This window comes from Balaenoptera musculus, chromosome 1 (genome assembly GCF_009873245.2).
Source record: "Balaenoptera musculus isolate JJ_BM4_2016_0621 chromosome 1, mBalMus1.pri.v3, whole genome shotgun sequence".
NCBI lineage: Eukaryota > Metazoa > Chordata > Mammalia > Artiodactyla > Balaenopteridae > Balaenoptera > Balaenoptera musculus.
The window spans coordinates 138119631-138145790 of record NC_045785.1 but is presented as its reverse complement, the minus strand read 5'-3'; the positions used below and the strand labels follow the sequence as shown (position 1 = coordinate 138145790).

Here is a 26160-nt window from a genome sequence, read left to right as displayed (position 1 = left end):
TGTAGAACAACACAGAGAGTTCATCAAGGTTTATCTCCATGAAGCCTTCATGTATAATTAGAAAGGAGAAGAGATGATGATTTCACCATATCCAAACTTGGAACTCCAATAACAACGCCCACTCATGGCCACAATGTTAGGAATCTTTTAGTCGTCTGTAGTGTAAACAGCTAAACATATCTCTGTGTTTAATGCTTATTATATCTTCGACAGGCTTCATCTTTATCACAGCTCTCCTGGAATAAAAGCTTCTCAAGAGTTGAATCTAAGCCTTTTTTTTTTTTTTTTTTTTTCCATAACGGGCATCTTAAAAAGAACAGACTCTAGAACTAGACTTTCTAGGTTTTGAATCCCAGTTCTGCCACTTAAAACTGTGTGATTTGGGGCAAGTGAGTTTATCTTTTCTGGGCCTCTGATTCCTCATCTGTAAAATGGAGAAAATAAAAGTATCTATCTTATAGAGTTATTGGGAAGGTTAAATGTGTTAATACATTTAATATATCTAAAGGGTTTAGAACAATGCTTGTCACATTGTGGTACATTATAGTAAGTGCTATAATAAATGCTAATTATTATTATAAATCACTACATGCTTAGTAATATTCATATACATTGAAACCGGGAAGGTTTCTGGGAGATCATAACTTTTAGAGGGAGGCACAGGGAGCAATGAGGGCAGAAGCCAACTGCCTCTCTCCTCACTCAGGTCGGCGACAAGTCATATCAGTTAACCCTCCTTGGCAATTATATATCAGAGCCAGAGCTCTTACATCCAGAGATGCATAATTAATGTTTTTGCATAATGATACCAACTGACCAAATCTACTGCAGATGCCCACAGCCTTTTGCCACATTTAGTCTTACGAGTTTCTGTAGCATGAAGAGTTAAGAAACATCAGAATTCCTATAGCTGGGGGAACTGCTTCAAGACACGCTGACAAGGCATACAGTTAGCAAAGGTGCCAGAAAACCACAGTCACATCATTAACTCACTGCTTTTCCCTACTGACTATACTGTTCCCTCCCCAGGACAGTAAAATACAATAATTCTTCCCTCCCCAGGAAGAATCAAAGTTAGAAAATGTGTGCCAGTTGACCAACTTATAGAGTATTTACAGATCACTTCTGTCCTAGGTAATCTGTCTCCTGCTTTTTCATCTATCAAAGTCGGTTATTCTTTCTGCCATTTATTTTGAACACACCTTACTGCCTTTGAAAGAAACATTTTCTGAAAGACCTTTGCAAACACACTCATTGCTCACCAGAATCCTCAGAGCTTACCAAAATCAAGATCTATGATCTCCCAGCAAACTACAGAAATGCAATGGAAGGGAAGAACTGGACCCAGCGAGAATATATTCTCATCTTTTGCCACTGTCCAAAGCCACACGGCCAAATTAGACAAAGGATCCTTGTACATAAAAAGTTCCAAAGAGAAAGAATGAGAGAACACAAAGGCGTAAGGCCCAGAAAAACAGGGAGATTCCCTACTTAGAAGTCACAACAGCTTTTCATAAAGTATACACAGCATTTGCAAACCCACATCCAGTCTTTCTTGTCTCAGCGAATTAATACAGGCTGTCCCCATTTAGATGTTAACTCCAGCCACGTGACAGAAGCATCTCCAGTCTGTGTGAATGTGCTGAGTATGGCATGACACGCATCTGTCTCTCCATAATCAAACAGCCAGAACATAAGAAAAGGTCACAGACATCTAAGCAATACAGAAAGATTCCAAATTATAGTATATAAGGAATATGCACACGGCATTTATGAAAAAAGAAATCTCGGGCTTCCCTGGTGGCGCAGTGGTTGAGAGTCTGCCTGCCTATGCAGGGGACACGGGTTCGAGCCCTGGCCTGGGAAGATCCCACATGCCGCGGAGCGACTAGGCCCATGAGCCACAATTACTGAGCCTGCGCGTCTGGAGCCTGTGCTCCGCAACCGGAGAGGCCGCGATAGTGAGAGGCCCGCACACCGCGCCCCGCTTGCCGCAACTAGAGAAAGCCCTCGCACAGAAACGAAGACCCAACACAGCCAAAAATAAATAAATAAATAAAATTTTTAAAAAAAAGAAATTTTTAATTCTTTCTATTGCCATATAGGGAAAAGTTTCTATCACCGTCCTTAAGCGCTATACCAGGGTTACCTAAATTCATATCTTGTCACAAAAACCAGTGCTTTTAGGTGATGAAGAGTTTTCATAATGATTGGCAACAGTGCCAGACAAACCCAACCAAAATTTCCTTGTACAATAACAAAGGAAGGTAGAGTTCTTAAACATCTTGCTTCAGTTGTTCCCTCTTGCTAATATTAAAAAATAGTTTTTTTTATTTTGTCAAATCAAAGAAGAGGTACGACCGGATACAAAAAAATTTGGTAGATTCATTCAAATACCCTCCTTCAAAACGAAGGCAGAAGCAAAATGTTTCCACTGCAAGTACAGAGACTCAAGTCAAAATTGTTCAACATTTTAAAAAATCTGTAAAATTTACATCCCAGAATACACGTGCAAGAAAACGAAGAACAAACATCAACTGGGCAGCAGAAATAAAACTACTTTCCTTCACTTATTAATAAGAGAACACAGGAGAGCAGAATAAAATCCAGCTGTCTGTCCTGGTGGAGTAGGTGCTATTCCTACCCCTTACTTCAGAAGTGGGACCACGGTCCCCCACTACAGTGATCTTCCTGCATCCTGCCTGTGGAAGAACTGACTGGCTACCAAGCCAACCGCTAGGTGCCTACCTGCAGCACGGGGCTATTGTCAAAGTTGTAGGCGCTGGGCCTTCCTTCCAGGGTTGAAAAGGCCACGTTGCCCCCGGTGAGAGGGGAAATGTCACTGAATTCATCTGTGCACAAGGCCTGCTGCTCGTCCCCTCCCGTCCTGATGAAGCCTCGGTTTGCCTTCGAGTAGGTGTTCTCGCAGGAGCCGCTGTAGTACTGGTAAGGGACCCAGGGCCCCTCTTCCCGCGTGCGCTTGTAAATGGCGAAGCTCTCCGGGCGGCTGGTGTGGAACTTGAGGCGCACATATGTGATGTCAAACGCTTTTCCTGTGGGGCAAACACATCGATGTCCAGAAGTCATACGTATGAAGCACAGAAACCCCCTCTATTCCCACTTTGCTTTGGAACTTGACAAAGAAAGAGGATACAAACCGACCTGTGCACACTACGCTAAGAGGGTTCCAGAACACACAACACACTGGCTGTGTCCAATAGGCTGTTCTAAGCCTGGAAACAGTGTGTGTTTTCCCACAGAAATAAGTTATAGCTGCACTCATAAGCTGGCTCATAAAAGCCCACTTATGATGTGTGTTGTTAAAATGTTGGTTGCCATGAAAAATGATAGCATATATTACGTACTTATATTGTTAAACAAAAATAAAACTGAGTGAACATGTGCATTTATCCTTAATGCCGGTGCTTCCACAAAAGCTTAATTAAAAGACAGAAAAGAAAATATTTGCTGGCTTTCTAAATGGGTCTTCTGGGCACTTTCAAGATTTTAAAAAATTCGTTCTTTATTAATTTTAATGTTACTTCTTGATGCAGGAAGAGTATCATCAGCGCTATTCTTCTGCTTACTTACCAGGTTAAGAAAGAGAAATCTGAGAAAGAGTGAAGGACAGTGATTGAGATGTGGGGCAGGGACTAGAGCAGGAAAGAAGAAAAAAGATTCCTCTAGTAGCTGACAAAGAGATGACAGAAAAAGAGAAAGAGAGAGAAGGGAAAGGCGGTTTAAAGAAGCTGTGTTCGAAAGAGAATATATGAGACATGAGTGCTGAACAAGGAAGGACAGCAAGGGGGAGGAGCCAACGGGCTGTCATCCCTCTGGAAGAAGAGTCACTGCGGCAGGCAGCACACAGCCTGATGGCTGGGACAGCTTGGTTGCCAGCCAGCAGGATTTCAGGTGGGTAAAAAAGATAATGTGCAGCTGTTTTTAAACACCATTCATTCACAAATTGGTCTTTCTATCTCTGACAATATCTATACTTTGCTGCTTCTATGTTATAATGAAGATCATGGTTTGTCAACAAGTATGTATTGGGCACAACTACATGCTCGGTCCCATGTTATATACTTTGGGGGACAGGATGCATTAGACATAAGTGGTCCTTGAACTCGAGAAGCTTACAGTCTCTTCTGTCCAAGTGAATCAACTTCACAGGAAGAACCACCCTACAAAGCCCACAGAAGAGGAATTCCTGCACTCTCAGAAGTGCTGAGGAGAGACTTCTGCCATTCTCTCACTTCCTCACACCCACTCATTCCCCAGGGGAGAAGGAGTGTTGCTCATGTGTGGCCCGGAATCTCCTCAGCTCTCTCCTAGTTGCCACCCGAGTCCCCCTCTCTCCTCTCCCTCACTCCTCAGTGCAAGGCAGCACCTCTGCCACTGTGCGGGGGAGGCCGGCTGCTGTCCTGCTACTCGATTCAGGACTAAGTGGATGAGTTCAACTGGGGTGGGGCAAAAGGCCCATGTAAGCTATATGTCCAGGCTCTGTTCTTCAAGCCAGTTTTATCTGTAATAAAACTGATATGATGAGCCATATCTGACTCCATTTCCCAACTGGTTCAGATCTTAAAAGAGGGGTTTGATTAACTGTCCCCCATATAATGAAACATTCACACGCATAAGATCTTGAACATAAAGGTGTATGGCATGATGGAAAAAACACAGGCTTGGGCACTATGAGACCTGAGTACAGATCCTGGCTCCTTCAATTACTAGCCGTGTGATTTCTGTTCCGTCATTTTCTCCTCTGTGAAAATGAGGGTGATACAGACATAGAGAACAGACTTGTGGTTGCCAAGGAGGAGGGGTGGGTAGGGGAGGGAAGGATTGGGAGTTTGGGATTAGTAGATGCAAACTATTATATATAGGATGGATAAACAACAAGGTCCTACTGTATATCACAGGGAATTATATTCAGTATCCTGTGATAAACCATAATGGAAAAGAATATGAAAAAGAATATATATGTATAAACTAAGTCACTTTGCTGTACAGCAGAAATTAACACAACATTGTAAATCAACTATACTTCAATAAAATTAAAAAAAAAAAAATGAGGGTGATAATCCCTGAGCCTCCTACCTCAAAGAGTTGTTGGAAGGTCAAACTAAGATCTTGCATATACCTGATTCACTATAAAACCCTATACAAACATAAGGCGTTATTATAATACGGTACAGAAGAGAATTCCTGAACTAGGATCCTGGAGATGTTCACACACAAGAACCTGATCGTACAAGGGCCTACCTGGTATAGTTGCCAAAGAATATTTTACAAATCCGGATCTTCTACCTAGGAGGCAGGATAACACTTTGTCTGGACACAGGTCACGCAAATACAGTTTACAGCCTTCTTGTTCAAAGAATGCAAATTTAGCCTGTATCTCTTTACTGTGTCAAAAATGTAAAGACGTCACCTTTGAATGAAGGCAAGGTTATAATACAGTATCGATGGCATTCCAGAGACTATCTAAAACATTCTGGAATGGTAGAACAATTTAGTTTTACTCATGAGTATGTGGCTTGGGATGTTCAAAGGCTTACTCACTAATCTGTGGATTACAGATTACCCTTGCTTTTCTATTTTCTCTGTCTGCATTTCTGCCATCTCATTGTTCTTTAGCAACCCAACCTACAGGAGAATGGATCAAAGGAGAGGAGGTAAAATGGATCCAGGTATCCTGTGTCCCAGACAAACATCTGCACCACAAAGCCACACACTGAAAGAAACAGGCATATGTGGTCACTCCGTGTCGGTACAAACACAGCGATGGGTGGCAGAACGTCAGAAAAGCAACTCCGCTAGCATTAAACTTTGAAGCACCCTAGCTTGCTGCTGCTGGCGCTGCCTCACCACGCCTCATTTTCAGAGCTGCTTTTTTCATTCTAACTTATAGCTACAGTTGAAAGAGGTAGAGGGCTCTGTGGCAATCTGTAAAGGAGGCTCACACATTCTACATTCCACACAACAAGATGGCCACGTGCGTGACCTTCGACATTGCAGCCAGCCCAGTAGTGGATACAGATCGCTGCAATTCCATGTGATGAGTGCTATGACAGGGGAAGGACATGAGGTTTTAGGAGCATGGAGGAAAGTCACCTAACCCACATCTATGAGGTCAAGATATTTTCTAGAGGAAGTGACATCTAAATCCAAGACCTGAGGAATGCAGAGGAATTAGCTAGGCCAACAGAGATCAGTCATCCAGGCAGATGGAGTAGGATGTATGAAAGCCCAGAGAACACAGAGGAGTGGCCACTGGAGGAATCAGGGGTGTGCAGTACATCTAGAACTGGAGAGAGTGGCTGGAGATGAGTCAGCTAGCAAGCACAGCACGCCAGGCCTGAGGCCATGCTAAAGAGCAACTTCAACTTCCTCATGCTGATGGCAAGCCATTGAAGGATTTACGTCAGGAAATGTATGATCAGGTTTGATTTTTAGAAAGATCATTCTGGCCACTGTGTGGAGATTAGGTTAGAAGAGACAGGACTAAAGGTAGAGAGAATATTTAAGAAGATGTGGCGGTAATCCTGGCCGACAGTGGCTGAACTAAGAATAGGGACAGCTGGAATAGAAAAATGAACGGATTTGGGTGACATGTAGTTAGCAGACTTCAATAATAATTTGTAACTGATGGAGGGGAGCAGGAATCATTTCTGAAAGCCTTCTCTACTTTTACTCTATTGACATTCTGTTTCATTGCCAAAGCTTCCTTTACGCATTCCACCAAGGTGGAAGGATTGAGAATAACATTCAGTTTTCTAGTTTAAAAACAGCCAAATGGAGAGACGTCCCATCCACTGAAATAGAGAACAAAGGAGGTTAAGCAAAACTGGAGGCAGAAGTGGAGGGCAGGATGGGGAGATGAGTTCTATTTTGGATACACAAGATTTAAGGTGTCTGTGGTCATCTAGACAAGAAAAAATGTCTAGTAGGGAGTTGGATGTGAATAGTCTGAAGGCCCAAGAGAGACATCTAAGTTAGAGATACAGATTTGGGATTCATTAGCCTGTGGATGGATAATGAAGATGTGGTGTGGTTGAGACCAATGAAGTGAGAGTATTGAGTGAGGAGAGAGCTGACTTTAGGATCATGCTGAGGAGCATCAACATTTAAGGCACAGCCAGAAGATGAGGCAACAGGGGAGACTATGAAGACCAGAGGGAGGAGGGCAAGTAAAAGACGACAAATATCACAGAAGCCAAGAGGGTGAAGAAGGAAAGAATCAATGGTGTTTAAATCTGCTAAGCGAATCAAGTAAGGTAATGACTAAGAAGCGTCCAACGGCTTCAAGCCACAAAGAGGTCACTGAGGTGCTTAGTGAGAGCAGTCCCACCGGCAGGGATCTTGCTGGGTTGGAACTGAGAACGTATGGTAGATAGGACGTGGGAAGGTAGACACAGTGAGTGTAGCCAACCTGGTATGACATCTGGCTAAAGGGTAGGAGAAAGAGAAGATGACGGTAATTGGAGGGGATATAGGGCCAGAGGAAGATTTTTTCCCTTTTTTTCTGATAGAAGATACAAGGCTGTATTACATGCTGTTGCGCTCCAGTCAGCAGAAAGAGAAAGAATGACTGTGGAAACAAGGCGGGGAAACAAGAACGTGATTCAGCACTGGTGACAGGACTGGCTCCATGAAGGAGAAAACCTGCATCCTCGCTTCCTACCTGGGTGCAGATGTAAGTGATTTAGTGGGTTTTAGAGGATGGAAGTTGAAAGAGTTCTAACTGATGACTTCATTTTGTCTGTGCAGTGAAAATCAAGGGTACCTGCTAAGGGGTTGAGGGCAAAGCCAGTGGGGAATATCTGAAGAGAGTGTAGAACCACGATAGAGACGAGCAGAAAGCTGACTAGAGAGAAAGGCTTGCTGGGCAGAGACAACGCTGCCGGGATGAGGGTACAGACATCTTCGTGGAGGTGTGATTTTCTGCAGCAGCACTTAGCACCTCCTGTACAGGGGCAATGGAAGGACAATAAGGTAGCGGGATTGGTGTTACTCCAAGGAATTTAGAATCTAACCTGAATAAATAAGGAAGCAAATACAGAAAACAGAGTGGAAGAGTCATGGCTTGACTATCCTGTGTTATCTGGAACTACCTGTAATCATGGATAATCAAGAACTGAAAACTCAAGGAGCTAGTTTTTATTCCATTAAACAGCTACAGTTGAGACCTTCCATGTGCTTGTTCACACACTCTCTCTCTCTCTGAATACACTTCTCTACTCTTTATCTGTCCATCCTACTCATTTCACAGTTGACAGAGTAAGAAGATCTAGTTAAATGGCAAATGAACAGAAAAGAGGACTAGGTCTCCGTTTTTCCAATGACAGCGAGGACACTATCTTCATACTGTGGGGGCATGCGAAAGTAGATGAAGGACTTTAAAGGAAAACAGCCAAGCCAAAAAATTAAGAAAACCAGTAAGTACACGTCTGGAAAGTATTCCAGCAACTCTACAGCTAGAACGTCTTTCCCCTTCACCTCACGTTCACGCACATGAAGACTAACCATGGGACCTCCCTGGTGCTGCAGTGGTTAAGAATCCGCCTGCCAATGCAGGGGACACGGGTTCGATCCCTGGTCCGGGAAGATCTCACATGCCGTGGAGCAACTAAGCCCGTGCGCCATAATTAGTGAGCCCTGCGCTCTAGAGCCCGCGCGCCACAACTACTGAAGCCCGTGCGCTCTAGGGCCAGAGTGCTGCAACTACTGAAGCCCGCACGACTAGAGCCAGTGCTCCGCAACAAGAAAAGCCACTGCAATGAGAAGCCCGCGCACCGCAAAGAAGAGTAGCCCCTGCTCGCCGCAACTAGAGAAAGCCCACGCGCAGCAACGAAGACCCGACACAGCCAAAAATAAATAAATTAAAAATTAAAAAAAAATACTAACCATGGGTATACACACCCTCAAGAAAATATTTAGCTTCTGAATGTTCTGCTGCCTCCCCCGCCCTCCCCTTGCCACATTTCCTTCCATAAACAAAAAGACTCAAGTGCAGATGTTTAGAACGAAGCACACAAAATTAACTAATACTTCCTGCTCTGAATCCTACAGTGAGTCTGGCTGAGGGACTAAGAGAAGGGGAGGGGGCCACCTGGACAATGAGAATCCAGCCTTTGTGCACACAGGGCCAAGCCGAGGAATTCTGCTTAAGCCTCCTACGTGGTGAAGTATGTCTAATCTCTCTGAGTAGGGGAGAAACCCTTCCTGTCTTAGAATTGGATTCAAGTACTAACTGCTGGGGAACATAAGTGCTTCTCTGTTATGTGCAGCTCAGAAGAATTCCATGAGGATGTTGTGAAACAGCCTCCTTTACAGTGAAGTAATGAGCGACAATGGCCATACAGAGTTGCACAGAAACTTCCAAATGCCCGTCCGTGGCCTGGATTAGAAGAGAACTAGCTCATTCTGAAATATCAAACTAGGAGTCACTGATTCACTGTTGTTCTTACGTGCTCGCTCCTCAGAATCAGAAAATGACTATTCTCCTTGCAGTCAGACTTGATCTGAGGAATACGAGACTTTAATGAGGTTGTAGCACAGAAAGTCAATTAGAGATGGTAGATGTTTAGGTTACTAAATGGGAGTCTCCAAACAGTTAACACAAACAGTAGTCACAGAAAGCAACTATTTGAAAATGTTTCCAATTTTGTTAGCATAACTGCTGGCTGAAATAGGAGTTCCCAGGACGAAGTGTACAGCTGCGTACCAGCTGTTATTGTTCCACCTCAGCAGACAGATTGTACAAATACGGCCTCGCCAATCAAGATGACCCAGGGCCAGTTAATGCTGAATGTGGGATCCTCAAGTGGACACAGATGGGAGATCAGAAAGCGTGGAGAGGAACAGTCAAGCACAGACAAAATGTGTTGGGGTGATCTGGGTACATGGAGTTATTCCAACTGTTAGAAGACTCTTTCCTAACTGCCTGTTGAAAGGCTAGTTTCTGTGGCTCAAAACTTACCTTCAAGATAGATTGTTTTTAAAAACTTATTATCCCGTTCCTTTCCCTTAAATTTCGGTGCTCTTTTTTCAAGGCCTCTCTCTTGTCAATCAGCTAAGTGCCAACAGTGTAAGGGGACAATCCCATAGGAACTGCATCTAAATCAGTCAGCACAACTTATGAATCAGGACAAGTAACCTTTATAGCTTTCTATGAAACAGTCATTTTTCATTGAATTTATTAAAACAAATGCAACAGCATTCACAATTTGAGAAAGCATCCCTTTCAAATGAATAAAGAAAATGGTTCAAATTTCCTGAGTACATGCAATAAGCACATCCCATCACACATGAACACCTGTCATGACAGAAAGACATGCCGAGATGAGTGGTGCTAGCTAGAATATGGACAGTTTCCATTCCAAGCTGCCACTGGGAAACAAAACAAAGGAGGCAGGTAAAACAGACAAAGTGAAGAAAATCATTTTAGAATTTTTTAAAAAGCTAATAAAATTCTATACCAAAGGTTATGTATAAAAATGATGGTATGGCTATGACAATAAAGCTAAGGGGAAAACAAAAGTTTTAAAATTGACTGGTATGATTTGGGAGAAGATAAACCCACAATCTCTTAGGGAAACTAGATGTGTCCACAAAGTACCAAATTTAAAGTTTAAGCCAAAGAAAACAGTGCTACTCTCTCCCTATCACCTGCCAAACCTCCACTTGGTGCATCTGCTGAATAAGACCATGGCACTAACCTAGTGTAGCAATCTTCAAAAAATAAAATCCTTCTGCTTGTGTTGCCCAACTGTAGTATCCAAAAATGCTACATACTCTTCAGCAAATTGAAGGGTCAAAATTGACTTGGCTTTACACACTAAATATCAATAAATACGAGATCATCAGACAGTTGTTATGTGAACACGGAGGATTCTTAACTGAACACTAGAACATCAAACACTTTTGGAGGGTAATTTCAAATAGGTGCAAATTACTGTTAGAGGTTACAGATGTTTTCCATTGTCAAAACGTAAGACATATATATCCTAATTTGTATATCTTGCCATTTTATTTGAAACTGTCGCCAGGAGAGACAAGATTCCCAAGTGAAATTCCAAGACAAGAACTGGGCGTATGCCTTATTAACCCAAACCTCATGCTTGCAGACTCAATACCAGCCCTAATTCAGGCCAGTAGGTCACAAGCATGCCTGAAATCTTTGAGCCAAGCTGAAGGAATGCAGCCAGCATTTACTCCCACTCACCCAAGCTGAGGCGAAAAAACCCACTCTGCTGAGCGTCAGAGTTCTAACTAGGGGGGACTGACTGATGTGTAAGACTTAACTGAGTCACATAAATCAAGTAGTCAATTATAGTACTAAGGGAATAAAATAAAGAAATCAACAGGCAATGAAATGTAAGCTCCATAAGTAAAACCCACACTCGAAAAATGTCTAATTGTTAAGACGTGAAAAGGAAAAAAGACACCATAATTTTACGGGAAGCTGTTTCTTGTTCTATGACGTCCATACACTATTGAGATTTGACTATTTTTTTGGCTATCATTCGCAGCAGAAGAGTGAAGAATTGTAAAAGAATAGAGAGAAAATCTGATTGGAAAAAACAAGAGATTCTAATATATAGTCATAGTAGTACAATGATAGACTAAGATCAATTCTAATAAATCCTCCCCACACACACAAAGTCCAAAGAAGTTAACCAATAGTGCACTTTCATTCATTCAATAACTGTTTGCTAAGTGAATTTAAGTGACAGTCCACCATGACAAGCTACTTAAAATACCCAGTCCTTCATTTTGCTAGAATGCCTTTTACCCTCCAGTTTAAGTCTTAATAAACTCAGCCCGCTAGTCTCCTAGATCATAAACTATTTGAATCTGTCCTCAACAGAAGAAACAATTACAAACACCATGAAGTATCTTCAATACTCAAATGTCTTTCTCAGTTTTCACAATTGTGTAATTTCTTGCCACAGCCACCCATTAGGTCAAGGTTAATAGCTATAACTGGTGTTGATAACTGCAAGTCCAAATGCTTCCACTCCTTCATCAAATATTTACTGAGCACCTATTATGTCACTGTCCCAAGCACTATTCTAGACACTAGGGTTACAGAAGAAAAGACAGACAAGGTTCCAACTTCATGGGGCTTACAGTGTGGCAGGGAGTGGGGGATGGGTAAGGGTTAGATAAAAAGCAAAAATAAAAACAAAAATCTTGTGTGTCAGATGACAGATGACATGGTAAAGAACAAAGCGGGGACAGAAAGCACGGGAATGGAGTGCCACTTAATGTAATATGACAGATGGCCTCACCGATGTGGATAAGGTGACATTCGAGGAAAGCACTGAAGAAGTGAGACAGACAAGGTGGGGGGGACATCTGGGGGAAGAGCATTCCAGGAAGGACACATGCAAATACCCTGAGGCAGGTATGCTGGCCAGTTCCAGGGAATGATGAAGAGGCCAGTGTGGCTGAATAAGAGTGAACAAGAAGGAAAGAACAGGGGATGAGGTCAGGGAAGCTGAGGGGAGGGAGGGACTGCGGATGATGCCGGCCTTTAGGTCACTGTAAGACTTCGGCTTCTCCTCTGAATGAGATGAAAACCCACTGGAAGATTTTGTACGAGGGAGTAACGTGATCTCACTAGTATTTTAAAAGGATCACTCTGGCTGCTTTATTGACAAAAGACTATGGAGGGGAGTACAGAGAGACAAGAAGGCTAGTCAGGGGTTTTTATGCAATCTCCCAGGTAGGAGATAATGGTAGCTTGGTCCACAGTTGCAGCAGTGAGCAGTGATCAGATTCTGGCCATATTTTGAGGGTAGACCAGACCAGTTACGGATGGACTGGACATGGTGTGTAAGCTGTGGCAACTACAAAGATCGAGCTGTCGTTTATAATGAGATAGCGAAGTACATGGTAAGAACGAGTGTGGGGATGGAGAGCAAGGAAACTGGGAGTTCAGTTCTGGATATTTTAAGTTTGAGATGCTTATGAAACATCCAAGTGGAGATTTCAAGTCAGCCATTAAGATATACAAGTCTGGATTTCAGGGAGAGGTCCAAGTAGGAGAGAGAAATCTGAAAAGTCATGAGCAGACAGACAGTATTCAAAGTGATGAGATTAGATGAACACACCTAGAGAATGGATTGAGAGGTACAGAACTGGGTCTTGGGACATACCAACTTTTAGAGATGGGGGAGATAGGGAGGATCCAACAAAGGAGACTCAAGAGGGACAGTCACTGAAGCAGAAAGAGAATCAACAGGGCAGAATTCCAGAAGCCAAGTTTTAAAAAAACACTTTTCAAGAAGAAGAGAATGATCCACTGAGTCAAATGCTCCTGAAAAGGTGAGAAAGATGAAAACTGAGTGTTGGCCACTGGATATAACTGATTACTACAACCTTGACAGCAAATGGTTTGGTAGAATGACAGGGATGAAAGCCAGAGAATATTGAGGGGGTGGGGAGGACAGAGACTGGAGACAGCTAATAAAGACATTTTTCCAAGTAATTTTGCTATAAAGAAATGAGGTGGTAGATAGAGGGGAGAAGAAGGGGTTCAAGGAGAAATTACTTTCTAAGACTGGAAGACAGCACGTGTTATGTAGATGGGAATGATCCAGTGCAGCAGCTGAATTTACACTGAACAATAAGGACCATCTCTGGTGTTGCAGGTGGATTAGAGTGGGTAAAAGAGACCCACTTTGGTGCACTGTAAAGTTCTTTGAGCCTTTCCAAACATTTCCCTCAAGGAAGAAGAAATAATGGAATTAACAGGATCACTGTAAGTATCTAGATTAAAGAGAGTTATCTGGTGCAAACTATCATATATAGCATGGATAAACAACAAGGTCCTACTCTATAGCACAGGGAACTATATTCAATATCCTGTGACAAACCATAATGTATATAACTGACTCACTCTGCTGTACAGCAGAAATTAACGCAAGATTGTAAATCAACTATACTTCAATAAATAAAAAAAAAAAAAAAAAAAACTTTAAAAAAAGAGTTATCTGGTACCCAAACAGTTCAAAACCCAAGGAGCTCTGGAAGGCCCTCCCCAGTACAGCCAGCCCAGATCTAGGCTTTCCTGCTAGAAATAATCTGGCCCACAATAAGGTACCAGACTAGCTGTTAGAATCAACCAGAGAGCTTCTGAAAAAAATGCAAGTTGTTGAGCCTCGTCCCCAGAAGTTCCATTTTGGTGGGTTCTGGGTGAGTTCCCCAAATCTGTATTTTTAAAAGCACCCTAGGTAATTTTCATGTACAATTACATTTGAAAAATACTGTCCTACTGTAAACTCTTCCTTATCCTGCTTCTCATCCTTTAAAGATTTAGGCAGGAAAGGCTCTGCCCTTGGTGCTGCAATGCAGAATGAACTCAGGCACTCATGAGTGGGGACTTCCACTTTCACATCAAGTATTTTAAGGTGAAATTTATTGCAAGTGTTAACTGTGCAGGCATGAACAGTGAACCAGAATAACAGTGGTCTATCTTCTTTAAGACACAGACAGATGTTAAACTACACAGGGGTTGTTCACTCCATACGCAAGGAGGCTTGGGGTGACTGGACCAGCTGAACCCAAGCTCTGTAACATTTTTCTCCATGCCAATTTCCTCTGTCATTCAACTTGTATCCTCAAGGCCCTATTTCCCAGGCACGTAGAAATAAACGTTTGATTTTGAGAAAACCCACCTACTGCTGGGGGTTTCACAGTGTTATTCTTTTCATGCAGATATTGGTCAAGATTCCCTGTAATCCAAATTCCCCACCCACTCTGGTTTCTATCCTTCCTTCCTCCTCCCAACAATTACTAATAGTTAATAAAATGACAGAACACTAACAACAGTTCTCAATGGCAAGAACAAATCTGGAAGCAAAGAGTTAACTTCTGCTTCAGTACACTCAAAAAGATAAGAAAACACTTTTTCTTCTTTGTCTAGAAGCCTAGACTTGTTTAATCCCAGTCTGTGTCGGGTACTGTTGGCATTTTCAGGGAGAGTGTTATGTTCTGTTGGTTAAAGACCAATGTAGAAATATTTACTTTTCAGAGAAGAAATTTCAGGTATTTTTTTTTTTTTTAATATATATGCTTAAGAGCAAAGTACCAGACATTCATATCAATATTAAAGAGATGGGGGGCAGGGAGTGGGGCAGGGGGAGACTGAGATTGATTGAAGAATTCTAAGAACACTTCAAAAATTCAGACTCGATATTCTGGTTTTTAAATTCTCTCCCAACATTCACTTCTGATCTACAGGGCGTGCTTTCTTTTCATTTTGAAAATACTTTGAGGTCACTGATCCCACCTCCGTCCAGAATCAAGCCTTAGGGCACACCTTGAGTAGTTCAGAATCTAAGGTTGGCAAACTGCAGCCCACACACTGAGTCTAGCCCATCACCTATTTTTTGTAAATAAAGTTTTAATGGAACAAAACCACGCCCATACATTGCACTTTGTCTATGGCTGCTTTCTGGCTACAAGGGCAGAGTCGAGCAATTGTGAGAGAGACTGCATTATGCCTAAAATATTTACTGTGTGGCCCTTTATGGGAAACATCTGCTGATCCTGATCTAAGAAATCAAAGAATATAAAAACAAAAAAATTCTACTGAAACCTCGTCTACCTCTTTTCTGCAGGGTATACTATTTTAAAACTTGGCCCGAGGACATCTGAATTTTTCCTCTATGGTCACATAAAATATGGAAGGAGGAATTCTATTCAGCAATTTTACAAGATTGATAACAATTCAAATCCATTTGGTACCTAGATTTACTTATTTTATTACTTCGTAGGAAAATTATTATTTCAAATGAACAGGCGAAAAGATTAGCAGCTGAGAGGAAACGGAGATTTAACTCATTTCAAAAATCAAATCTACAATAATAAGCTTTAGCTCTTTTACACAGCCCACAAACGTGAACCAGTCAAGCAGAAAGACAAGGAAAAAAACACCACTGGAAAAAGCAGCACCATGTTTCCAATGGTGCCCCCTCTCAGACCCACCCCAAATGGAGACTTTAATAAGCAATAGCAGAGAACAGAGGAAAACTGATGAACCAACTCCACAGCAACCGCTAGGATGGCAGGAAAAATGATGCTGAAAACTGCAAATAGAGTGGAAAATGCAAGTAGATCCCATTTAGATCTCTGCGAGAACCTCCCTCCCTTGTCCTCTGGGTAGGAATTCAGTCCTTCACACAGGCCTCCTTGTACTTCTGCTCTTCTGAGCGGATGGACAATTTACATCACGAAAATTCTCTGCCAGCTGACACTCTCTCCACAAGCGACTGATTGTGAGCAGATGCCTTCATAAGATAAGGGTAAATGGATACACCCCCTTTTCATCTCTCATTCATCCCCCCTCTTTGCAGAGAGATGGAAATGCATGCTCTACACGCTATCTTTTAGAGACCAAAGTTTGTGTTCGTCACACCCCTTCATCTCTCATGGGCCGTGCTTGGACCTGCCATTGCGTTTCTGATTATATTGTGCCCCCCACCAAATATCTAAGATGTATGCCATCTCCCTAGAGTATCTGTAAAAAACCTTGCGCTCCCAGATACAAGAACCTGCTTATTTTTTCTAATAATTTAGATTAAACACTGAATACTCTCTAGCATAGCCTCAATTTAGAACATTTGATAATCTACCACAACAAAGAATCAAAACTTCCAGCCAGAAGTCAATCAAAATTATTGGTGTACTTAGTGTTACAGATTAGTCATGCTTAAATACACTTTTTCTAGTTAAGTCATCTTCCCTTTAATGTACGTTATAATTTCAGAAGCTTCTTTGTTTTAAATTTCTCTCCAATTGGAAAGTAGTAGAGAGTTTTAATGATGCTTTTCAGGGAGGAGAAACGTTTTGTGATCACTCCCCAAATTGTTTTATAAATTAGGTATATGCCACATTCAGTGAAGGGAAGAGAAGATCATCTGACAAATTATTTACATAACATGCTTCAGGTAGGCCAGTCAGATTCCCTGTACTTCAAAAACACGAGCCTTCCTTATCTGCTTTTCCTTCTACATTGAGAGCAAATATTTAGCAGTGATATCAGAAGAAATGTTCTTCTAACCCATCCTTCACCATATTTCAAACAGACAGTGCTGAGTTCTCATCCACGGGAGTATTTCACATGCACCACAATGGGACTTGTTCTACCTTTCTATTTACATTCTGGAGAACAGCCAAAGTCCTTTCTAGCTCTCTTTGATCTGGTGCCAGAAACTTGGTATCTAACACCCACCTAGGAGAAATTCCCTCAGGAGCTCCATGACTAAAGAAGAGTCAGGAAGGAGCTGGAAAATATTCTATAAATCCACCCTATATCATATTGCTACCCATTTTATGAATCTGTGCAAGTTATCTAATCCAGTGCAAACTCTTTAGCATGTTATTGAAAGGCATTCATAAATCTGAACAATTGTGCTTCATTTTATACCTCCAAACTATATCCTAAAACTCTCCAATGTAAGACTCCAGTCTTGCCATCTCTTTTATATATATACCATTTCTTACTTCTAAGTCATTCTCTAGCCTTCACTCCTTCCAAACCCTACCTATCTTCCTAGGTTTAGTTCACGTGCCACTGTCTCCACACTTCCAACCTGTGTTATCTTACTTATTGGAACACACAGCTCTTACTATCCAAACCACATAATTCAGAACTTGAGTATTCACTCCTTTGTATAAGTTTCTTTCCCCTAAAAGAGTTTAACTTTTTTTTTTATTAAAGTACAGTTGATTTCCAAAAATATATTAGTTTCAAAGTATAACTTATTCAAAAGCAAGTAATCTACCTATACTTTTCGGATATCCTATACAATAGTATTTTTCAAGTTTTTCTGACCATGACGCACAGTAAAAAAGGCACTTTACATTGCAACTCTCAACACACACACACCCCCACACACACAAACTGAAAATCAAGTTTGATAAAACAATGAAATACCATCTATGCGATCTGATATTCTATTCCATTCTCTATTTCATTTGTTAGAAAAATGCTAGTCACAGCTCACAAAATTCATTTTATGACATTAGCAAGTTGTAACCTACAATTTGGAAAACACTATTCTGTAATCCCTTGGGCACTGTCCTTGGCACAAAACAGGTGCTCAATAAATATTTGTTCACTATGGGTTAACTCATCTACTATACACAACAGGTCAGAACTCCAAAATGAAATGACGTTTTTTTAGTTATTGACATAAAATTTAAGATGATGCCTTTCAAGACCTTCCAATTACTTAAAAAACTGAACAATATTTTTAAAAGCCTTTGTATGTGGCAGCCTTTAACAAGATCAAAACAAAACAAAACAAAAACCTTTTCCTAAAGCTAAAAGGCAAAATCCCATTCATCAACATGGCATCCCTAAGAGGACCAGAAGCCACCAGCCCCGCCTGAACTAATCCTTCCAAAGAAGTTCTTTTTAGCAGCTCTGGATCCAGAAGTCCTTCAACCATGAGCCTGTGATAAGCCTTCAGGGTAGCAGCAAGGATGTCCTCTCTGTGGGGTAGATGGAGTGATGCCCAGCGCTGGGCGTTAGACTCTACTAAAGAGAAGACATTTTGACATTTATTGGGAAACTCAGTTCTCCATGTCTCATGTTCATGGCACTTTTCTCATTGGGTTATCAGTACCTGGAATTATCTCTTTTATTTTTTGCATGTCTTGTTTATATGTCACAACCCCCCACCCTCCATACACACACATGAGAGAAAGCTTTTGAGGACAGGACTTTTGTCTTGTCTCCTGCTATCCCTTTACTCTGAGATATGTTTTTGTTCTTGCCTTTTAAAGAGAGAGAAATATCTGACTTATAAAATAAGCAGCAAGCTAATAGGAGAAAGTCAGTGACCTAGGTAAGTCTGGTTTGTTGTTTGGTTCATTCGTTCACTGATTCATTCATTTTGCAAAGATATGCTAAAACTTAACTGTGTACCAGGCAGTTGGTTAGGCACTGAAGACACAAGGAGGAAAAAAGACTCAGTCCTTTCCCTAAAAGACTTCCATAGGATACACAAGGGAAGACAGAAATACTTAAAATGCAACGTGTGAGAAGTATTATACCAGGGAGTAAGGAGCAACCACATATCTATGTTCTCATCCATAAAATAAAGAGTTTTGACAAGATGAACTTAACATTCAGATCCCAAAACCTTGATGGTACAATCTATGTGTCAGCGACATTTCTAAGGATACCTCCCTCACCAGATCAATGCTTTCTTTTCTTATAGTAACATTCTAGAGAAATGTTAAAATGCCACAGGAACTGATTTTGCAAAGACAAATGACAAAAGCAGCTGGTTTCCAATTAACCTCAGTTCTTCAAAGACTTAAATAATTTTCTGAACCTATACAATGCTTTTGCCAATACTGCGTCTGTCAAGTCCTATAATCCCAGGTGAGCTTATATAGAATAATCTGCAAAGGATAACAGAAATTAAGGTTCTACTTTTAAGGTTAAAACTTTTCTAATGACTGAACAAAGGGTTCTCAAATAGTTGCTTCCATCTTTGGATGAGAAAAAAATAACTCTTGGTTTCTAGGTCCATAAAATATGAAGCAGTTCAATCTCCAGGCAGAAACAAATAATCAAACATCTCTGTCCACATCTCGTCATGAGGGACAAACGACACATAATGTTTTAGAAAAATTTCTTCAGTACCAAGAAAGAATGGATTTTCTGCTCTTGCTTCTCTCACTTGAAAAAGTAAATGTCTGCATCCTTTTGAAAATTAGCCCAATCTACAAAACAGTGGAACTAAACTGAACTCCCACCAAGACTTGGCTCATGCATTCTTCCACAAGTTTGGAACAAAGACCCCATTGACTTACGCATGTAGGCGGATTAGAATTGCAATGCAGCCATGTAGCACATTACTGCTCAGTGATTCAACCGGGATAAGTCAAGGGAGCCTTCTCTAGATATTTCTCCCTGTTTTCCTTCTTTCCACAGCAATATAATTTCAAGTCTACCCTGTAACATAGATGTGTGATTTAGCGTAAGGCAGGCCTGTCTGCACATTTTAAAATAGAAAACAGGCATTACATTTTTTAATTTGCCTGCTCATATTTAGTGCTATTTCCAACCCTTTTAGAGCTCTCCTTCTTAAAAGGCCAGATAAGTGGACACATGCTAAGGGTCAAACACTCCAAGTTCTTAAATATCCAGTGAGAACCTAAAAAGGAAAATATTATTATGAAAAATGAAAGGAATATGAGAATGGGAAATGGGTTAGTGGAAGAAAACAAGAGCAAAAGGATAGCATGAGCAGAAACCAATTTTCACCAGTTTGCTATATCTTTAGAATTGATAAAGCAAGCTTATAAACTTCTTTTAGTGGTCCCCACTTTCTAATTTAACTTCCAAGCACATACTGACTGCCTAAAGTAATAGATTACATAAGGATGGATATGCTCTCTGCCCTCAAAGAGTTTACGATCTAATAGAACCACAAATCCAAGTGCAACCCAGAGAAGAATGTGCTAAGTTTTAGCAAAAGCATAAACAGGGCAGACCGATTCCAAATGGATGATTTCATAAACTTTTATAAAGCAGTTATGGACAAATTTAGATTTCTTCTTCTGAATAACTGATAAAATACAAGTGGGTGGTTTTGACATAATAGACCAACATAATATATACTCTCAACAGTGTTTTCTTTCAGTGCTTCTCCTGATGTTTTAGTATATGAGTTTTAAGAATACTCACTTGAATAGAATGCCTGGCATTGTCACCCTTACTGTCAGAATAAAAAAGGGAGCATTGTAAGGAACCCACAGAGAACTTCCATGAATACATGTACAGATAAGGACAGAGACTGATTTTAAATACCACATATGCCTGAATATAATAAAAGAACTTCCCCCCTAAATTATCCTTTCAGAAAAGGGAGAACTGCTTTGTATTTCAGTTCTTACAATCCCTCCCAATTATTTCATTTTAGACCACAAATTACTGTGAGGAAATCAAATTAGCTTGAAATGACCTCATATAATACAAGTTTTGGACACTTACATAAGACACATAATAGAAGGGTTTTTTGTTTTGTTTTGTTTTATAAGAGGCAAGAAATTAACTCAGATTTATGTAATTTTCCATGAGCGGTGTGGCTTTTAAAATTAAAAGTGCTGAATATTGTAAATAATAAAACTTTTAAAGAATACTTTATTAGGCAGGAGAGTAAATGGTTATACTATGAAGACTGCAAATACAAACCGAAAGAAGTGGAAAAATACATATGCTAGTATTATATTAATCAGTATGTATGGCTTAAGATAAAATTCCCAATGATAACAATCTTATACAGATGTAAAAGCACTGTATCATAAACAATTTATTCATGGAAATGAATATAATATGATCTGTAAACCTGTGCTAATGGCTGAAAAGTAACTTTAACAATCACTGATGTCAAAGATGTATGTAAAGAACTGGAATAAAACGGTTCCATAAGATGTGAAAATGCGGAAAACAACACTAATTTATAAATATATTATTTAAAATATGTAAATTAATAAACATTTTAAATAGACAGCTGATTATTTCACCTATATCCTTTAAATTTTTTATATATTCACGTTGGCAAAACCCTGTTTTTAAAATCTTCTTAAAGGGAAAATGAGAAACAGCTTAATATTTGAGGTTGTCTTTTATACATATTCATATGGTAAATTTCGTGTTGTGACTCAAAAGAGACAAGACAGTAGCTCAAAGGGGATTCTGTATGAGAACTGTCCAATATTTAACAGAGCAGTACCCATACCAAAGTTTCAGTCCCAGAAGAAACCAGCACAAGTCAGGAAGTGTGCAGGTTGGCAGGCACACCACCAATCATCCTGGTATGATTCTTATTGTTTCCATATAACAGATACAAGTTATCCAGGTGGATGCCCTGCTTGAGACTCTTCCATCCCTTCCCATTTTATTCTTACTTTAAAAAGGAAAATCAACTTTAAAGGCAGATCAATCACCATCAACACTAATACATGAAAGAACATAAGTATAGGTACATTAGTATGATGTACCCTTGATGGTAACAGAATAGCATGAGGGAAAAAAAATATTTTTTTCTCTTATTTGCCTTGCACTAATTCAAAAAATCATCACCTTTGCTTCCTCCAAAGTCCTCCCACCTGCGCAAGTCACTGTGAAGGGCAAAAATGTTGGAAGAGTTAGTAGCACAGACAGCAGGAAAGTGAGCACTCAACTAACTGCACGAGCTGTGCTAAGGCCAGAGCCCTTGCTCGACTGTATCACTAGCAGGCCAAATGACGATATTGTCCACATCAAGGCTCAAGCTGGGGGAACCTCACCAGGAAACCACCCTGACTCTAAAGAACACTGTCCAAAGTCACAGTTCTCACTTCAATTCCCAGCACTAGGATATGGTTGGCACTGATCCTAATAAAACCCCACTTAAAAACCATCTTTAAAGATCCAGGCACATGCCTAAAATGCCACAGACATTTTCATCATCAATATTAATACAGGCATGCCTTGTTTTATTGTGGTTCACTTCATCACTCTTTGCAAATGCATATTACTAAGTTAAATAAGCCAATCTGAAAAGGCTAATTCCAACTATATGATATTCTGGAAAAGAAAAACTATGGTGACAGTAAAAAGATCAGTGGTTGCCAGGAATTTGAGAGGAGAGAGGGATGAATAGGTGGAACACAAAGGATTTTTAGGCCAATGAAACTATTCTGTTTGATACTGCAGTGGTGGTCACAATGTCATTTAACACTGTCTAAACCCACAGAATGTACAACACCAAGAGTGAACCTTAGTGTAAACTATGGACTTTGGGGGATATTGATCACTGTTGTCTCATCAATTGTAACAAATGTACACTCTGGTTTAGGATGTTGACAGTGGGAGAGGCTGTGTGTATGAATGAGGGGAGGAAGTACGCCACCGGACGTCTCTGTACTCTACTTTCAACTCAATTTTGCTGTTTAAACTACTCAAAAAATAAAGCCTATTAACTTTAAAAAGAACATTACTAAATTTCATTTAAAAGGCTTGTTTTAGAAGCCGAATGAACTTTGTTATAGGCTTTCAAGGCAGTTTTCATTCAAAAATATTAAAAACTTAGAACATTAGTACTGTCAAAAAGTTGTCTAATGGCCAGTTTTTTAAGTCTAAAAAAGGATTGTGTTGGAAAAAAACAACTAAAAAATAAAATCTTACCAATCTAACAACATATATAAAATAACACAGTCTAACAATATGCATTTTTCTATTTAACATAATATTAAAAAAAAACTAGCATCAAATTACAACGGTTAAGATTTAACATACTAGCTACTGAGTCTGGAAAGAAAAACAGGAAGAAACAAAATCTCTGATCCCCAAAAGGTCTGACTCAATCCACTGACCACTAAGTGTAGTTGTGGGTATTCTCAATGGTCCTAAGTCCCAAGGCTGAAGTCTGAGAAGATAAGGGAGGGAACAGGGAAGGCTTAGGTTCCATAAGGAGGACCAGGGCAAAATACCAAGGATGGAGGAAGGTGGGGCTAATCCCCTGAGAACTCCAAGCTCACTCTCCATCCTATCTGGCCCCCTCAGCTAAAACAATTGTCCACACTCTGACTTATGCCCATGTATATTTCATCATTGTTCAGTGTAATGCTCTCTGGAAATGGATAACCAAAGATAAAGGATACTACCTAGAAACTGTAGAAACTATCTTGGTATCTTAAATATCATCTGTGGGAAAAAAATAGCCAATATAATATAACTTTTTATTTTTTTACATTTTCATAGCACTGTCATTACTCAATAAGACATCCCTTCATTATGCCTACAGTAATGAAAAACATTTATGTTTCTATTCAATAGAATTCTACGGACTCTCTTATACAGACTGGTAACACTGGTTACCAGTCTGGTTAGTTATTTTATGCAAAATCATCTGATCTTCAGCTGTTCAAATTCAGAAATTTAATTTTTATCAGTCCATTAAATGCTGATTAGGCTCTTGGAACTGACTTGTGCTAACCAAACTCAACCAAACTGATTTATCCATAAACAACCACAGGTTCATTTTGGATAAAAGCTATTTTTGTCAAAACAATAGGAGCAGATAGCTGCACAGGGCAAGTCCTCACAGACCAAATTAGAGATCATAAAGTTGCTTGGTAAGCAGAGAACTAGAGCAAATGGGAGTTGAACATTCTTGGGCAAGAGTTCTATCAAATTATGGCAAACTGCCCTTCCCTATTCTAGAGATAGTTCTCTTTAAAAATAATCAGACTAGTTGTCTAAAATTAGAGCACTCTCTCCCCCAGAGAATGGGACAGAGATTAATATTTTTACTCTTTATGTCCCCCTTTCCAATATTCCTTATATGTCACTAAAACTTCTGTTATTACAGTTTTTCACATTAATTATACATCATGATCCCCTTAATCTCACAATGTTGCCTTTAACTACAACATAAAAATGAGTTAAAATTACTCCATCTATTAGGTTTCATTTTCTCACCTTGACTCCAGATTTGGGGATTTGAGGATCTTATCATTACCCGAGCTTTTAGATTTAAGTGCATTTAAAAAAGCAATTAACATTCCAATGTGATACCTATCTTTCCAGTTAGCACTTTATCTCCAGATGCAGAAATTCATAGGACCCATAACTAGTCAAAAATAAACAACCAATACGATAAATTCCTGTTAAGAATCATCTTTCTGAACTAGTATCTTTCATCATTTTAATCTATATCTAAAATATCAAAGGAAAAAGTAAACACTAAAATACACAAGTACACACAAGCAAACCAACAAAAAGCAAAGCACAACTTTTAAAGGTTAAGAAAAAAAAAAACCACCAGAGTTGAATAAATTTTAAGAGAGAACTTTATTGCCCCAAACAAGGAAACTCCAAAGAGATGAGAGAGAAAGCTGGTAAGAACCAGTCAGCACAAACAACAGTACTGAGAAAAGACTTGACAGAACAGGAAAGAGGGAAAGGAAAAGGAATTCTTGCAAATAGTCAGTACTGTCCACACCATGAGTCTCCCCTCATGGAGTAATTTGATTCAAAAGGATTATCTCTGGGATCACAGTGTAAAAACAAAATGCTATAGAATTATTCTGCAAGGTACCTTCAAAGGAATCCCCACTTCCCCACACACTTTCAGCAAGCATACCTGCTTTTCAAAAAAAAGGAGAAATGAAGGGGCAATTTAGGTTTGAGACTGTTTGCATTTTTAGTTCCTTTGTTCTGTTCTCTTTAAATTAGAAAGAAGCAACCCAAACTGTTCTCCAGAGAACCTCTTAATTACACCAACTACCAAAATGAACTCATGAAGCACAACCTTGGCCTTTCAGGCTACTTCACAAAACTGCAGTGAAAAGGTCAGTCACTAGGTAACAAAAATCAAAAGGCCCTTCTTTAACTAGTTGGGCATGATGTTAAAATATTTTTGTGCCTAAATATTTATGACAAGGCATTAGATGGTGGGTGGGGCCTGGGGCAGGGGGGACAAACTGGGATATCTTGGAGAAAAATAATTTATTTTTTGTTTGTGCAGAAATGTTTTGAATGCCAAGTGATTTTGCCAAAATTTATATCCAGCCCTCAATAACCAGTGATCAAACCTATAACATGAATTAGAGAGTACATTCACAGGATGAGTTGACAACTGAGATAGAGAAAAGCAAGGAAAACAAGTGGAGGCTGACTTTGCTCTGACCTACTATTAGATGCAGTATTGTATGGTCCAGGTACTGTCTCAACCTAAAGGTCTCCAATGGTCCTGGGGTAGGGTTTGCTGATGCATGAAGGCTGGTACTCAGCCATCGCAGAACAAGGGAAGACAGAAAAGAGGTTAACCCCTTCTGCCTTACCACTCCAACCCCCCCAGCTTGGTTCCACTGTTCCTCCCAGGCTGTTGGACAAAGACGGCAAAGGATGATGAGCAAATGAAGAGAGTCACTGGACATGTTAATGGAATAAAATATAACTACTGAGGCGTTTCTCATTTGACATCAAAAATCCCATGACAGCATTCTTTTGGTCCTTACTGCTAAAAAATAAAAATGATAAAGCTCAGTTAGACAAAATGTCCTTCCCTACTCAGGGAAAAAGGCAAATGAAAGGGAGCTGAAAGCATTAACATGGAGCGCGCCTAGCAATCACAAAAA

General features: G+C 40.1%; 1 protein-coding gene across 1 annotated transcript in view; it reads right to left on the bottom strand.

The window, feature by feature from the left end:
* LAMC1 (laminin subunit gamma 1) overlaps positions 1–26160 on the bottom strand; it is a 121527-nt gene that overhangs the window by 44817 nt on the left and 50550 nt on the right. Inside the window, exon 2 of the mRNA XM_036844565.1 lies at positions 2749–3053. Within this exon, the coding sequence (XP_036700460.1) occupies positions 2749–3053 (305 nt within the window). The remainder of the gene's footprint in view (positions 1–2748; positions 3054–26160) is intronic.